At 43.0% G+C, this 18,165-nt stretch overlaps 1 protein-coding gene across 1 annotated transcript in view; it reads right to left on the bottom strand.

The window, feature by feature from the left end:
• Positions 1–263: 263 nt before the first annotated feature.
• kctd16b (potassium channel tetramerization domain containing 16b) overlaps positions 264–18,165 on the bottom strand; it is a 29,836-nt gene continuing 11,934 nt past the window's right edge. Inside the window, exon 2 of the mRNA XM_061299641.1 lies at positions 264–715. Coding sequence (XP_061155625.1) covers positions 264–715 — 452 coding nt within the window. The remainder of the gene's footprint in view (positions 716–18,165) is intronic.

Here is an 18,165-nt window from a genome sequence, read left to right as displayed (position 1 = left end):
GGTCCTTCCATCAATGATTCAAACCTGTGAATTATTGAGCGAGATAACGGCACATACTCGGAGTAGGCGGGGAAACTAAACGCGCACACATACTACATACGTTACGTCAATAAGAGAACAGTCTGGATTTGTATGCTTCTTTTGAGCTTCAGTCTGTCGTGGTTCGACCAACTGGCATAATGGTGAATGATTGAGTTGAATTATCTTTGTCGCAAAAGTCTCAAACGTGTAAACAGATCCTCGGCGGTCACTCGGCCGCCTTCTCAAACGCGGTACTTTCTCAACAAGTCCGCCTGCCACATGTACTTGCGCTCGGGAAACCTCTCGGGAATCTTGATCTTGCGAAAGTCTTCAATGCACCTATCCAACTCTTCCTCTACCGTCAGCTTCTCTTTGGGCTGCCTCTTCTTGCACGTGTTGGGGTCGCGGGAGGCCGAGGTCAGAGTACGCAGGAGGTCGCTTTTCCGCCGTTGTTCCGACTGTTGGAGCCTAGCGACCGGGCCTTTTTTTACAGGCCTGTCCAGAGTTTGGACGTTGGGCTGGCGGCTGACCGGGCCGCTGATGACCGTCCCCTGCGGAGAGCCGGCTTCGGATTGGCTCTCCGAGCTGGAGGTGGAGAGCTCGTTGAAGGAGGTGCCGCTTTCGCCCTCGCCGTCGCCCTTGTGGTTCTTGCAGCAGCACTCGCAGGGAAGCGACGACCAACGTGACGTGCCACCTGCCCAAAAGATGACATTATCATTTATCGCATTAATGTAACAGTGACGCACACATATGTACCATACCCTAACACAACGGGTACCATTGTATTCCGTTATAAAAAAAAAAAAGAAAAAGAGCCGGTGGGAGAAAGCCAAAGGATGAATGAAAAGTCCCTGCTCTCAAACAAAGTGATCCAACAATGAGGACGACTGGCTTTCTTCCAGTTTAATCATAGAGGGGAGCTGGCTGACTAGCTTGTATTGTTGAGAAAATTGCAATCATGTATCCACGCTGTCCATGGAAATGGACGTCAAAACACACAACAGCTGTAAATGGACTGGAAGACACCAGAGGCTACTGTCCATTATGGAGTTGTTTGAATAATACAAGCGGCGGCCATTTTAACACTCCAGTCTATAGTAATGTGCCGTAAAATACCAGCTTTGACATTATGGCTTGTGTAATTGTTATTCTAACACCAGATTGCTGACTTTAATATTCCGGTGAGGGCATTTTGTCAAAGCAGTGTTTCAAACTTTGTCGCATTGAAATGAAGCTTTTATTCATTCAACACATATTGTTAGATAAAACAAAGTCTTGTTAGTCTCTGGCAAGTACACTCGTTAAATGTATTTGTCACATTGATTTTGGATGAAAGAGAATTATTAATGGTCGAACCACTAATGGCCATGTGCAAACTGGATTCAATTCAGTGGGTTGGGAGAGAAAAACCAGTTGAAGAGCTCAGCGTGATTTCTGTGTGAGCAAAAGAAGAAATGAGACACACCTAACTCCCGGAAATAGACATTTATTTTTCATACCAACCTCTTGCATAATTAAACGGGTATCTGTTGCTGATGGACTTCTCGAAACCTCCCATCAAACCATCTGTACGAGCTCTTTCCGTGCATCTACTATTCATAGTTGGCCGCCTTGGTTCTTTTTATGTACAGTCGACGTGAGGCTATAAATGAACTTGTTTAAAATAAACAAACCGCACGCACCGAGACTAGCCTTGAAGCTCCAAAGACATCATTCATAGCTCAGGAGAAGCAGATGTACGATATGGGGGACGTGGCTGAGATCTTAATCAATTGGAAGGAATCCTTGATTCATGGCAGAGTTCCGTTCTTACACTAATCTAATTGGGCAGCGTTCATAAAATCAACAATTGATCTATTTACTGTATTTCTGTCAGCGCTGCATACATTTCATTTCAATCTTGGGATTCATTCCCACCCATTTTTCCCGATTTACCCCGTCAGCCATGCGACCACGTATAAATCGTCACTTGAACCGTGTCGTGTGAATCCACTCGGACAATTGTGCACTTGCAACTCTGCGGCCACGATTCGGAGAAGGCCGTTTTGATTTTCCAGCATGACTGCCCCAATGTGCAAAGTCCATGAAAGGTGTGGAAGAGCCCTCTTCTGGATGAATGGACACAAATTCCTCTGCACACAGTCAAATCTTATAGAAAGTCATCCCAGGAAACTGGAAGCTCCATATATTCTCATTTCCACTAGATACTTTTGTCATCCTTCTGTACAAACAATATTTTTCATGTTAATTGAACAACATCCAATGCGGATTAAGTCAGCAGGACTGAATTGCTTTAATTACTACTGACATTTACAAACGACTTGAAAGAAATTCTGTTTATACTGCAGACGCAATTCAAACCACTGCATAGGTAAACAATGCCTTATTAAACATATTGCAAGGTATCATCAGTCGACGCTATCATGAGTTCATTATGTCAGCGTTGGGTGAAATAGAGGCTTTGCTCGACTCGTAATTGGGGTTTTGAAAAATGACCCCAGGCTCCTGTGAATTGTTAAAAGTGCCAGCAGCCAATTTTCTTGTCCAGAGCAAATTAATAGGATGGGATCTGCCAACTGTCGCTAACAAACCTGACGAACAACGGCGTGATTAAGCCTTAGCGTGGCGTAATTACGTTCACCTCACTTTAACTTTTCACATCGGGAGTCGTGGCAGCGCTACGCCGTTGGAATGGTAAATGGACACGCGACTCGTGGGGATCCGCTCATTTACGTTTTGGATTTGCCATCAAAGCTTTAGTGGAGTCCTGACAAATTGACTGGAAATAAATTCAATTGAAGACATTTGTGGGGGCATTAAATCCAATCAGTGCTAACTTGGATATATAAAAAAAGAAAGAAAAATTACCACGCTGGGTGCAGTGTCGTAATTAAACTGTGGAAAAGGACGAATCATCAATATGCGGTGTTGATGCATCATCATAACACATCACGTCAGCGGTGAAAAACAATTTAGGCAACTAATTGGAGTGAATGTGTGCAGGCTTTCTCGTTGCCATTTACACTGTACATTCATAATGGATTCCTAATTGAAGTGCAAATTAGGTTACTGTGTTTGCTTTCATTATTGAACTTTTGCTTTCAGAGTTTTTCTCAGCGAGCGCAATTTATCGACCATATTGATAAGTCGTTCAACCGCTTTTGTTTCTGTCCATGTACAGTATTGGCTCAACTTGAGCTTTATTTTTTACGCCCCTGAGGAATAAAAAGTCCAGTTATACTTTTACAGCTGGAGAACGTCTCGATCTTAATTGCAAGATATCAAATGTAAAGGTCCATAACATTTCGGTGATTGATTTTTGTGCGTGCGTGCGACATTGGATGTCCCGCTATTATCCGTAAGCAAGGAGGTCGGTGTCAGTCGGACTTCCCGCTTATGTCGTCGGAGATGTCAAACGTTCGGCCTCCCTTCTGGCCGCCATCTTGCTTTGCGTGTGTGCAGCAGTTGATTTATGTGATCTCATGTCACTTCCCTTTCACCATGTGGTGGGCAGAGGGGGCGATTGAAGTCTAGTGACTGTCAAATGTTATCACACAAACACACACACACCCAAACCTTAATCCCTTCTGACAGCTTCTCTGATGTATTGATCTCCGTTGTAAAATCCGCCATGTGCACTCCATCTTTTCCTCAATAAAATACAATCTGTGCATCGTCAAGCATTTTTTTCCCCCATCGGGAAAGGAATCAATCATCCATTTATCAGTTTTACTCACGCAACTCAAGAGCTTGTAAATAAGCAGGTGGGAAAGTAAAATGTCTTCCATTATGTTAGGAGTCATGCAAATATACTACCGCACGCGTGTTTCTATATTCCGCCTTTCTTCTCCAAGGCTAGTATCGATTAGCCGGGTGCATCGGTGGAAGCATATGGACGATTGGCTTCTTGATTGATTTCTGTCATGCGGCCCGCCCGGCTCTGTTCGCTGGAGATAAATGATAGCGCAACACCAAAAGCAAATAAATCCTCCAGCCATCTATCAACCCTTTGAGCATCCATTTTCTTCAGCGTCTTCCTCTCATCACTCAACTGGTCACTCTTTGTCTTCCTGGATCTTCTGTCAGGGTTTATCGGCGTTGTGTTACGGATCAAGTTTATGCTCCCTACTGGGGCTTGTTAGATTCGTTTGAGCAGAGCAAAGTTAATGTCAAGGATTTTTTCCACTCTTGCCAGACGTGGCAAGGCTTTGTCCTTTTAGTTTGTTATCAATTGGATAAATCTGTCTTCAATCGTTATTTTATCATCGAGAGTGGAACGCAAGCAAAAGTCGAAATATTAATGAGGCCTTTCAGCATACTGATGTCAGTTTGAAGAGTGGAAACGGAAATCCACACTGAATGTCTTTGTGTTACCTCTCATCTATTTTTTACCGTATCATCCAAAAATAAATTCTCTATTTTCGGCCGATTTAGAAGAAGCCACTTAAATCAGGGGCTGTAACTTACAAAGTTAATTCCTCCATGGATAAAAAAATGTAAGCCACAAGCTGTCTGCGTAAGCCTCATTGTCAACACCGCATAAGCCCGGGATCGTTCACACGATGTCAATTTTGTGTCGCAATCAGACGAGTGGAAGTTTTTCCACAGGGGAGCTCGCAAAAGGTGAAAACTGAGTCAAAGTGCAGTTTCACTTTGGATGGTATTGAAACAAAGACTTTCCATTCCGTATTTCTGAACCATCGGAACTGTTTTGGGAGCCATTTTGAAATGGCTTTGAAACGCACGATGCCATCGCAGATTAAATTCATTGACCAAGCGCTAATGCGTTGATCCTCACAAGGGCATCGACCGCACTCGTTTAACCGAACAAAAATGAAAGTTGGCAGTGATTTGGCTTGTTGGCCAAGGGCGCCAAAGCACAACAGACGCGCCGCGTCGTCTTCGTCTTGTCTCTGAGCTGTCAGCGGTCAGATATCGATTTGGCGCTCCCCGACCCAGGAAATGAGCTCTGGACAAAGATGTCAGCTGTTCGATGAAAAATTCCAAAGGCCTTGGCCGTGATGGATGGTTTGGAGAGGGTGGTATAATTGATATTAAGAATGCAGCAGTTCTCCAGCCCTCCTCGCTTTAATTCCTCTCGCCACCACGTAATTATGCCGTTGCGAGACAGCGTAAAATGATGTGTTTAACAGTTGAGAGGCTAAAAGCTGCCACATTTAATATGTCGCCCCTGTGTGCAAGGATTCAACTCACTCATAGTGTTTTTAAAGATAACTCCAACAACCTTTAACTAGTTTTGATTTACATCCTACTCAATAGTTTGCTGTAAGGTCAAATTTCACACAGTCGTATCATGACCTTGCTAAGTATGTCTGGATACTGTATTTTGACTTATCAGGAAATACAACGAACGTCTTCCCCGTTTTAGTTTGACAACACTGTCTTTGCAGCAGTAAATTTCCATTTCCCTCCCCCCCGTGTCCATTTTTTTTTCTCCTTCTAGGCTTAAATTTTCAATAGGAGCCCGTGTTTTGTTTGAAGCAGCAGGGAGCTAAGCGTGCTTATATAGGAAGATGCCGCTGCCAGGGCTTCTCCTCTGAGTCCGGGGTACACGGAAATTGCAAATCGCGACGACTGCATTTCCCCTTTCATGTTTGCGAGAAAAGGCGAGTAGTCATAGAGGGATTTTCGGGGCTGGTTCGACTAAGGTGAGCCATGACGATGGAATATAAATATTAGATAGCTCGTACTAAGAGTTTCTCCAGCAGGCCAGTGTTTTGAATAGTTTGGAGATGAATGAAATGCCCAATTAACGATATACCCAACGCGTCTTCAATGTGGCAGTCTGGAAGAATTTCTCTGCAGATTTTGATGGAGGCACTTAAAATCTGGTCACGTTTATTGCTGCTGATTGTTAATTAAGCCTCTTTTATCCATTTTTTTTTCTAATTCATCATTTTTCTCCCCGATACAGCTCATCTGTTTTGCCTTCTATTTTCGACGCTTGTATCTCATCCATCACTCGGTCAAATATCATTAGTAGAATGGCATTCAGTACAGCCCGGGACTTCTACTGAAAAATAATGGTGGCCTTTTATGAAGGGACTTGGGAACAGTTTTTAAAATGATAAAGAAAAAATGTCGGCTTAGATGCGGAAACCTCAGTTTGATCTGGATTGGCTTTGAAAAACAGTTTTTCCATGATCCCGCTGACACACTTCTTCACCACCGTAGCAATTAAAAGATAATGCCTTGGAGAGGGCCAATTACACGGAGATGATGCTGGAGTCTACAGTACAAGTTGAATCATCCCCGTCTAATGACCGACGCATGCTGATTCATCAGTCGTCGCTGCATAGTCACAGACGAGCGCAAAGGTGGCCACTGATGACTTATCTGCACTGAGCGCAAACAAACACAAAGTAATGGGCAAACAAGCACGCGGCCATTATCGCTCTCCTGCAGAGAGCTGGCCAAGCGCTATCTCTGGCTTTTCCGTCACACTTGTTATCCGCTTTTTGTGCACGGCACCACTGCCAGATTGGAATTCAGTTTAAAGGACAGTGAAGGTGCCCTGATGACGGCTGATGGTGTGCTGACAATGGGATTGTTTTAGTGGCTTAGGAAAGAGGCTCGACTGGGAATCGTTTTATTGTCTTCCAATTTGAATTTTGTACTTGTTCCTTCTCGTTCGTCGCTAACTTAATCTAAGTTTCTTATTTGATACTTTGTTTGAACTAACCGTACCTACTTGCCAATAGTATCTCTGAATATATTTGGATTACTTTGGGTAATGCCTTCCAAGCTTTGGATCTGCTTCGGTGTCTGAAACATTGCTAATCAGTACAGCAATGCCCAGAATGGATTTTCTTTATATTTATGTTAAGTAGGTTATGCATCATGTTGGCAGATACATTGCACCTCCACGTCATGAAGCTGCCTCATGGATGTTACTATTCAGGCTACCGCTCTTGATTTCCCCAGCGGAATGAACCTGATGCATGGCGGCAACATCTTCACACAAAGTGGATTCAACTCTTCCGAGAGGGACGTCTGCCGTATCTAATCAGGCTCTACTCTATCACACACTCTTTGGAAAACAAACATGAGTGAGGGCGGAGGGGGGGCTGATGAAATGATTCCATGACAAGTGAAGGCATCAGATCATGTTAGTGTTGAAAAGCGTCTAATCAATGCAGCCTTATATCGTCGTTAAATTTGTTGTGCGACTTGATATGGTTTATCGTGACGTTTTAAAATCTTAAAAGTTCATCTTTTAGTGGCTAACGGTATATAAAATAAAACCAGGATTATTTTTCCTACCATCTAGAAGACACCAGCCAAACCTTTGCTGATTTCCCCCATCAAAAAAGTATTTGGTAGAAGTTTTTATGCCATGCCACTGCCCCATCTGTGAACTGAGGAGAGGATCATAAGGAAAACATCTCCATCGGCTGTCATCATGAAGACGTCAAGGAGAGCGGACATCTGGCAGTTCAAAGGTGGCGCTGCCTTGAGGGCAACCGAGTTGGTTGCCAGAACAGTGGAAGATGTGGAGAAGCTCCAGGCGGCTTCCCCGTGGGACTCATTAAGGACGCTGTTGCATGATGGGCTAAATAAAGGAAGTGGGCCATGGCTCCACGCAACACTCCAACACACACTTGTGTACAGCGCAGTACATATGTTCTACTTCACGCCTCTTTCCATACATGCTGTGAAAGTGCCTCCCAATATTTCGTTTTACGACGACTCCATTGTTTTATGAAATCTTGCTCAGTCAAAATTTCTTGTTTGACTGGCACATTTTCTCTGTTGGTCATACCAGCTTCTGTTTGTTCAGAACTTTTCATGCATCTCATTCGATACTGCTTGAAGGGTAACAAACTTCAGTGTGTGTACATTACAATCTGCTGCTATGACACCCTAAATCATTTTTCCTCGTTTTTTTTTTTGTCAGCGTACTGACAGCGCCATATGGCATCTCCCATTTCCCTACCTCAAACACCCATCCTATAATGTGATGTATGCTTATTTGATTACAGGGCACCTTTCACACATCTCCATTTTTTATCATACTGGAGCAGCTACTTATGCAGTGAGAGAACTGAATGTTGCAATTTTCCTACAATATGCGGCTGCTTTAACAAAAATGCAATATAAATGCATAAGAAACTGCAAGAGTGTGTGAAAAAGCGTTAGGGGGGATGTTTGGGCTCCAAAGGATTATGTCACGGGCCTCGAGAAGCCTCCAATCATTGTCGAATCAGCTCCTAAAAAAGCTACGCATGTAAATGTAGTCCCAACAAGCAGTTATTTGCAGAGACTCCCTGAAATGTCCTCTAATCAGCTACGACGGCCGAGTAGGATGATAAGTGTTTGCAGAATACACCTGGCAGCTGTAACGCGGAGGATGTCCGCATGCAAATCATCTTTGAATGCCAAAAGAAGATTACACAGACGGCTTCAACTTGACCCTTTTCTAGAATACTCCAATGTTTAAAAGTCTGTGTAAGGTGTGGTGGCATTGCTAATTATTAAGCATATGTTGGATTCCCAATATTTCCGCTCCGTATGGGCCTTGATCCCAAACGCCATTGTGCTCCACGCAGCTGGCGGATTGAGATAGACCTGCTCGCTAATCTTCCTTTGGCTAGGTAGTGTATTCCATTACCTCAGCGACCATTGACAGGAATCAATAATAAGCACCATGATAAACCGTGCACCTCGCATTTTCTGACTCTATTACCCGCCTCTTCTATTTTAAATCCTCCGTATCCAAGGTAACACCACTCCATTCGTACTGCCGCGGTGAAATAAACAATCTTTTAATTTGTCCTGAGTATTTCCCTGGTGCGCTTTCCCACGGAGGGAGAGCTGTGTTAAATGTTTTCCACCATCCGTCAGCTTGGAGGTAATCAATGGTAACTTGTTTCCCGATCAATAGCACCGCTTTGGATGCGTCGTTGGACATGTAACATGGAAGACGTCTTTGTGAAGCAACGGGGAAAACGGTACATGATTGTGGAAAATAAAGGAACAATTTACATGAGACAGAAAAACTGAAAGTGACTCCAGCGCAGGGTTTGAAAATCCCCGCAGTGGATGATCTCGGCAGATTATTTTCCCAAGCGGAATGGGAGAAACGGTAATGAGCTGTGATTTGGAGCTCGTGTGAGAACTTCATAAGGCGGAATCGCGTTCGGGCAAATACCGTAATATTCGGACTATAAGTCGCGGTTTTTTTCATAGTTTGGGTGGGGGGTGGGCGACTTATACTCAGGAGCGACTTATATACATATATATGTTTTTTTTCACTTTTTTGGGCATTTTATGGCTGGTGCGACTTATACTCCGGTGCGACTTATAGTCCGAAAATTACGGTAGTAGTGAGCAGAAAAGTAAGATGCTGGCATGGCATCAAAATGGAGAATCAGCTTTAGTGCATTGCAACAAGAGAGGCCAAATCTTCCAAGGTACATGTGAAAAGATTTGACCTAGTTTTCGACCTATTTCAAGACTCTGCATTATAATATTTATTTCACTTGTTTACACCAGTAAGAGAATTCCCTCTAGCATGAGCGCTGGGGAGCTTTTATCAGCAGAAAATATGAAAGCGAGAAATTCAAGCGTGATGACACAGAATGGGTAAACAGGTGAAGATTGCATGCACATACGGGCCAGGTATTTTTTTGGTTTCCCCGGGCTGATGGATAAAATGGCCTGCAGAGGACACCAGTCCTGTGACATTGATGGACACCCTGATATTGCCTCACTAATCTTTCCTCCCACTCTCACGGACACACACATGCACACACCTCCATCTTTCTCACTCTCTCAGCTCTGACTCATCCATTTTGTCTCGGCTCGATCTTGTTTGCCTGCCGTGTTTATATCCCACTTCTTCCACTCGTCTGCGGTTTCACGGCTTTTTGGATTCCAAATATCTCTGCACTATTTTTTTTCAACCCTCCAACGCCGCTGATGCTGCACCGTGACCTTGCACGCTTGCACCGAGCAGATTCCGAGCAAACGCGGACCCCTCTGGTCATTCCAAAGAAAAACAGATAAGGGAGATGCGTTGAATCTGATTCAACAAAGTATATTTTTGTATTTTGTAACTGAAGTGAAATAAAAATCCACTCTCTGTTCAATCACTCGCTATCCTAAAACTATCGTACAATGATACTGTACACATGAGTGTGAAGAATTGGATTGCAAATTTACTCACACTGGATTCTGTAGCTGAGATGGAGTAGCTATAATTGCGTGAAAGGGTTCTGCGTGAAATTACCTGAAGCCCATGCGACATTCTAAATAAAAACATGAAAGCCTCATGGATAATTATGTTATTATGGTAATTTGCCCACTGTTGAGGAGGGCAGCAGCCGGAGTGACTCATCCAACAACCCAATTCTGTTATTGATATTTGTTTTTTTTTTTTTGTTTTTACTCCATGTTGAAGTCCGCAGCAAACTCCAAACAGCTATTGTCCAAAAATCAGCATTTTTGTCTGCAGTCACTATTCTGCCTAATTATCAGTCCTTGCTTCTTCTTTTTTTAACCACAATTCTCTTGGCAGAAAGGAATGTCCAAATTTATTATTCATGACTGTTATGAATAATGAATGTGCACTCTTGTTTCTCCTCTCACGTAGACCAAATTAGCTCACCAAAATTATAATAACACATCTCTGTATATTACGGTATGTATGTAAATTGCTGAATATCGAAACAACAAGAATTGGTATTGTGGAAATGCTTTTATTGGTGCCAAACTTGTACTCAGGGGTCTGAGTTTGACAAATATTTTTATGATGAGTTGTGGAACTTTTCTGACACGCTTGTAATAATAGAGGAAATGAAGAGCAGCTCCCTCAGAGAAGTATTTTTTTTTTTTAAATAGATAACAAAAGATTTACTTCCTTGTTTAATTTCACACATGATTGGTGCGCAGGCACAGAAAGAAGCAATGATGTGTTTACAAGCTATTAAAAAGGCAATTTTCCGAACTTGTACCCTTTCGAGTGTTGTGTTTGTACATAAGTGCGGGTTCCCATATATTGACGTATTTACAGCTGATTAGACGGCATGGCTTCTACAAATACAAATCATATACACAACAAGACAAAGCAAGTGGAGGACTAAGAAGCGAATTGATTTGTGGTCAACCTGAATTTTGACTCTTCCTTTAAAAGGGAGCACTGTTAACCAACAGTGTGACCCGAGTTTAATCGGAGTTTTGTCACCAAAGTGAATCTCTTTGACTTCCTGTGGCTTGACCTGCAGCACTTTGACAAGCTATTAACCGGCCACTACTCACTCTCTCTCTCTCTCTCTCTCTGTCTCTCCCTCGCTCCCTTCAAAAAAACTCTTTGGCTTGGTAGGAAAAAAAAAAAAAGCCACGCAATCAAATGGACACCACTGGCACGTACTCGTAGGCTGTTTAATTCTCCCAAAGTAAACAGATATGGAGTGCGTGCGTGTGTGCGCGGCTCATTCAAAGCTAAACAATCACAAGAACCCTCCGACACACTCTCCACTCCACTCGTGTGCTTTGCTGAAGATCTCGTGGGAAGAGAAAAGTGAGGACTGATTATTTCGATCCCACCATGCTCTAATGATTAGAGCATGGTGGGATCGAAATAATTAGATTAGAGTCTAATCCATCCATCAGGATACATTTGGGTTTATAAATAGTCGGAAAGCTTCAAATGATGTGAAGCACATTCCAATCCATAACGCTACCTCGCCTCAGTAAAAAATGAACCTAAATGATCCCGCTCCTGAAAAGATGTGCCAGTTCCACTACCAGCTATTATGTCAGCATAAACGCTTCAATTACACATCCCTTTAGTGACCTTTCCCGTGGCGTCTTGATCATTATTTTGCGGATGAACAAATACGGCCTCAATCAGCGGCGTCCTTTGAACCCGCTCAATGCTCACACGGGCCTCGTCATTAGCATAAATGCTTTGCGAAAACACTTAAAGTAAATAATTCATGCCCGCACCGCTGCGGCTTTCAACGAAAGCCATTTGTTATATATTAATATTAATAATATATGCAACGAGACGCCGTCGTTAAGATACTACGTGCGTCGAGGCGAGACTAAAAGTAAGGAATTCAACTTGCGTGCTGACTTTTACTTTTTCTAAAAGTGAACAAACAACCTCCTAACCTTCATGCCTCTTTACCGCCTCCTCCACCCCTGCTTATATTATTTCCAATTACTCCCATAGCCGATGCATCATCTCCTACCTCTCCGTACTAAACTTAATAAATCACATCAAACCGGCCTGCTTATGTTAGCCGCCGAAGGAGCGCGAATAATTTACGCTTGCGCTCCCTCAGGAGCGAGGCGACAAGTGGGCTTTTTATACTCGATGTGGAGCCGACGTGGGGGAAAAGAACGTGGAGATGCATAAGTCCAAACATGAAAGTTTTATGGTTCGCTCAGCGTCGGAATGGAAAACCAAATTCAGGCAGCTATACGAAGGCAGTAAGTGAAAAGATCTGGTGGAATGTTGAACAAGGTTAAATGTTGCATTTTTTAAAAGCTTTTGCTTGAAAGTTAAAGAGCAGCAGATGGATTTACAAGCAGAAAAGTCCATGTACAACTTCCCCAAAACTTGTCGTGAAGGAAACTTTCAAATTAGCATAGCAAAGATGTCAATCAACAATCCCTGTGACTGTGCTGGCTGTGATTTTATTCCAATTTTTTTTTAAGTCATGGCTTCTCCGTGACAACAGATGGCCTGTGGGAAGACCTGCGGCTTCGAGGCCTCCCTCGCTCGTCACCTGTCTGCACACACACTTAGGATGGGGTGAGGAGCAGACAACGAGATTTAAACGAGGACAGACAGGAAGACGTATGGAGCACTGATAGTCTTCTCCGAGCCAGACGAGAGTATGGCTGCAGTCATTATCATTATTATTACTCTTTTATCTAATCCACTTGATTTAGACTGCTGCCAGGCTTCACAAAGCCTCTGAAATAGCCTCCTGCTTCCTAAATTATGCACGGAAGACCGAAATAGACGGCATAGGGACTCGCTGGCCGGGACGAAGCCGAACTATCGATGATGACCATTCTGCGCCATCGAACTGACATTTGTCTTCCTGCCCTTGAGGGAGCAGGAGTTGTGACCTTGTGCTTGTTTTGTTGAAATCAATACATGTCACTGAGTCTTGACATGACATTTGCGTCCGCACGCAAAAAGCAGCGAGGATGATGCTAGTAAGACCGTGAAGCATACGTGGCTCAGCCCCGGAGGAAACGATCGACCTTGGATGATAGATCCCTCGGTTATCTCTCCTACTGGTGATAATCAGTATTCATTGCAGCTGGAAACAAACCGACTTTGTGCCATCGTCTTGACGTGAATACACGTGGTAGGCGAAATAATTACATTCAGTTTAGGGAGTCTGGATCAATTATGAAAACATTTGAGAAAGAATGAGTCATTTCTTCACTGGTCATTGATTGATGGGAAGCACTTGATGTGTGCTGGTGTGTGTCAGTCAGCATGATGGATGACTTGGTGAGGGCCAATCGACTGGCTTCATAAGACTGAGTAAACCTGTCGCTGTGATCTTGTCTCCCCCTGAGTCTTTTTTTTTTTTGCCTGCTCTCTTCACAATCCTGGCCTGAATTCTCCAACCTCTGATCCGACACACCTGCGGTCCAACAGCTGGCACCGAGACGACGATGCCATCTTCCGAAAGCTAAATCATACCATCCTATTTCCCCGTGTTCCTTCAAATGACTGCACAGAGAAAAGTTATTTTAAGAAGCTCTCCTTGTTTACCAAGCTCGCTATTAGCGGTGCAACTAGAGCAGCGTTTAACTCGAATCCGATTCAAGCGCTTGACAACGCAAAGCTAGTTTTACCCGTGTTCACGTACACGGAACGCTCTCCCACCTAATTGGCTTGCCAGGCTGATCAATAGAGAACTCAATTGGGTTGTAATTAGTAGCAGGAGTTAAAGTGAGCTATTAAATGTAGTCATAAAATTCTCTTATAATGGTTCAAAGAAATCAGAATCAAATGTAATCAAGACTATTTATGGTAACCTAGTGTCAATGTAAACAACTACCGTAAATTCCGGACTATAAGCCGCACCAGCTAAAATTGGGGGATATTTTAGTGTTTTTCTTATATAAGCCGCACCGGACTATAAGCCGCACGTTTTTTTTATAAAGAAAGACCGTTCACAGAAAGCCTTTTTAAAGTTTTAATAAGATACTTTAACATGTCTTTCTAAACATTGCCTGTGACGAAGGGTTTAGATCCCTTTGACGCAGGTCACCTAGCGTGCATTCCTACTAAAGCTCATAATAGTCACAAGCAACACAGCCAGAATAAGCAGCAGCCATAGTAGTGTTTCAAAATAGTATTTTTGTTGTTGTTTTTTTTCTTCAAGATACCGCAGTGTATAAAAGTGATCCAGTCATCACAAAAATCACAAAAAAAAAATCCTTATATAAGCCGCACCTGACTATAAGCCGCAGGGTTAAAAACTTTGGAAAAAAGTCGCGGCTTATAGTCCGGAATTTACGGTACTTTTAGTCATTGATCGTCTAGAAATCTACGCAATCGTCATTGATCATTATTGACCTCGGCTTTTATGCGCAAATGTAAACTGGAATGGCCTCTGCCGAGATTGAGCCATTAACAGAAGCCGTTTGTGAATTGATCTGTCACTAGGGTGCTTATACTGGTAAATGGAGGTTGGGAACAAGATTGTGCTCATTTTTATGCTACGAAAAAGCCCAGCGGTTCCATTGGGGCTCGCACGGACAAAATGTCAAATCAATTCCCTTAATTTTTTTCAAGTTTCTGTTAGTGAGGAGACTTTTGGGTTGGTGGGGAATAATGGAATTGTACCATTTGGATTTGGAGGCAGTTACATCAAATACATCATCCGAGCCTAATTGGTGTGGTCTAGAAAGCATGCGGGGCATGTTGGAAACTAAGACAACATGAGGTGCTGTTGGAAGGCACTGCAGACAGAAAAAAAAGCCAAAGTAAAGATATTGACCCAGGAGGAGCCATAGAGTGCTGAGTGTGTCTGACTTTTGTAGAGTTGGACTTTTACTGGATGAGGAGAAGAGAAGAGATTGAAATGGAAAAAGCACATCACTTATGGGCATCCTGACGAAGGCTCTAATTTATTTAGGACAAGGGGACACTTGTCACTGACGCCAGACAGTGTTTCTGTCAATTCAGGTATATTGATTGAGGACAAAACATGACCTGAAACCACTAAACATGACACTTACGGGAATTCTGCATCGTATTTTCTTTTCATGGTCTCGGGGAGCGTATCCCGGTGGACTTAAGTTGACTTTGATTACTTGACACATTCAGATTTGTTTTCACTGACACTGAGTTGAGAATTGAACCAGCTCAATGAAGAAAAATGATTGCGTCATACCATTTTTGATGGGTGGACCGAATGGGCAGTACAAGTAAGTGAGTGGCCGAATTATTGACACAAACCATTTCGCTCATGGCTTTTGAAACATTCAAATAAGCTTATTAAACAGAGTTACTCAAATGTTCCTAGCTTCCATTAAAAGTCAACGTATTGTGCAACATCATTACCTGGAGGCCTTTTTGATGCATGGTGCCCTTGTACTTCATGCTGTTGTCTTTCTATCATCATTAGTCAAGCAGCGACCTCGCAGTGATGAATAGCCACAGCGTGGAATTGCCTCAGTCGTTACGATTGATCTATATTTTTTTAATTTCACCCCACCCATTTCCTCCCCTCTGTGTTGCCTTGGGACGTTCGAATAATCAACAGGAGAGTAAAGGTTCAGAGGTCATCTATGATGACGGGAGGGAAACCCGTCGGGTGCTAGCTGCTAAATGCCACGGGCTGGCTAGTCGCTATTACAATGCGTAGCCAGAGGCGAGGTCACGGGGCGCGATGAAAGTAAATCCTTCGTTTCACCGACCTGGTGCAAGGCCAGAACGCCGGCGGGCCGGAGGCGAGCCGAGGGCCGCTTCGACGTTCGAGAAGGATGGACGGGAATGAAAAGAGATGGGGGATGTGATTGTGGTTTTATGCCGGACGAGTGATGGTGAAACATGTCGGAAATGATTGGGAGAGACAGCGCGATGAGGGATGCAGGTGATCACAGCCTCTACTGTCTGGGATCCCAGCTCTTTATCAACCTGACTCCTGGAAGAATGCTTACTTGCGTACTACATTCCCAAAGTTCTGATTTTTTTTTTTAATGCCTCTGATTAGCTATCAATCGTTCACCTTTAAGAGGCCAGTTTAAATATAATAAACTGTTCTATTGAATCGTCACCTCAATCGTTACATTCCGATTAGTGCCTGACATCGTGTTCTCTATTAGTCTCCCTTCAACAAGAGCGTTCCTATTACGGTTTTTTCCTTTGCTACGTCCATCGACGCTACGATGTCCATGATAATCCACATTTCGTTGTATTGCATCATAGCGTGACACCATGAGTGTGGTAAAGACTGGAGAATCAACTCAACCTTAATAGAACGGACACGAGTGGTCCAAATCAGAATTTTCAAGTGGGGAGAAAAAAAAAAAGTGAGTTGTCATATATTGTTGTAGCAGCGTGAGGAATGGGGAAGAAAAGTCGGAGAGACAGAAAGCCGTGGCGTAATTACAAAGCTCCGAAAGCCAGCGTGGCCATGAAAGGAGCAAAAGATAGGCTGCTGTGGGATGAGAGCAACTGCCAAAACGCTAAGAGGCTGAGCGGAGAGGAAAAAAAAGCAATTTGAAGCTCTGATCAGATTGCTATTGAATGTGCACGAATTAGAGCTCGGCCCCGAAGTCATCTATGCTCCTCACTCAGCATCTGACACCGGGGTGCAGATCGGTTTTGGTCGGCCCACGCGGAAGGAGTCAGAACATGCCAAAATCTAAAATGTGTGTGGGAAGTTGAGTATTTTCATCTGTACTTTCTATGTGATCTGATCCCTTCATTCCTATTTCAATCATGAACCTTCGAATTTCACATTTGAAACTGTTTGGATTAAAACAATATCATTTTGCATGATCTCTGAAATCTATTTGTAGCTTTTACAAAAAAATAAATCCATGACTTGAACTGGGAAGTCTTGGTCTAGGTGGTATGGAATTCAATTTGAGTCCATTTTATTTATGACCCTTAAGATGCTTATTGAAGAATGTGATCGTTATTATCAGTAATAGAAAGGGAGCCAATGTAAAGCTTTGTACACGGCTGACACTGAGGGAAAACACAAACTAATACAAAGAAAAACCCACATTCCCCCAAATCCGTCGGGGAACGCATGAAAGATGGGAAGTGTGCCGTATGGGAGGGCTACATGCCAGAAGACCTTGTTTGAAGAGTGTAACTATATATTTCGGGCAATAGGAAGAGCCTATGAATCTCTGGGACCTTGATGAAATACAAATTTGGTCAAGAGCTCACCTTGTGGAGCTTGGCTATCATAATTACGCGTTTTACGGCAAGTCATCAAACTTCACGGCCATGCTCTGGGAGCACACAAGGAGGAAAATACATTTTTTTTGCAATTTAATGTCACCCATCTGTCTTGTGTATCGAGCCCGCCAGTAGTTTTGATAGCGCTTAACCTGTTCAGGGTTGCAGGAAGTTAGAGCCTAGCCGAGAATATGAGAATTATTTATATATATACCGTAATTTTCGGAGTATAAGTCGCACCGGAGTATAAGTCGCACCAGCCATAAAATGCCCAAAAAAGTGAAAAAAAACATATATATGTATATAAGTCGCTCCTGAGTATAAGTCGCCCCCCCCCCACCCAAACTATGAAAGAAAAACGAGATTTATAGTCTGAAAATTACGGTATATATATATATATATATATATACATTTATTTCATTTATTTTTTTAATGCAAATGTCTTTTCTTGTAAATTAGTGAATTAAAAAAAAAATTGGATGGAAGGGTAGAATCTATTTTTTTTTTGTAAACTGTATGAGCAAAGCTGACCGAAAAGAGTCGCTTTTAATATTTCAGGTCCGGTAAAGCTGAGACGTGCAAGTGGTTGTGGAAGCTTGTAAACTGTAGTGCTGGCTGTCATAACTGTCACACAAAACCCAGTGGTGGTAACTTGTGAGTTTAATGCCAACCCGCTCATGTCAAAGTGCATTACACCTGAGTTTGGGGCCAAATGTGCTTGT

The sequence above is a fragment of the Syngnathus typhle genome, linkage group LG15 (assembly GCF_033458585.1).
Source record: "Syngnathus typhle isolate RoL2023-S1 ecotype Sweden linkage group LG15, RoL_Styp_1.0, whole genome shotgun sequence".
In the NCBI taxonomy this organism is placed as follows: Eukaryota; Metazoa; Chordata; class Actinopteri; order Syngnathiformes; family Syngnathidae; genus Syngnathus; species Syngnathus typhle.
This window is presented reverse-complemented; position numbering and strand designations above follow the sequence as displayed.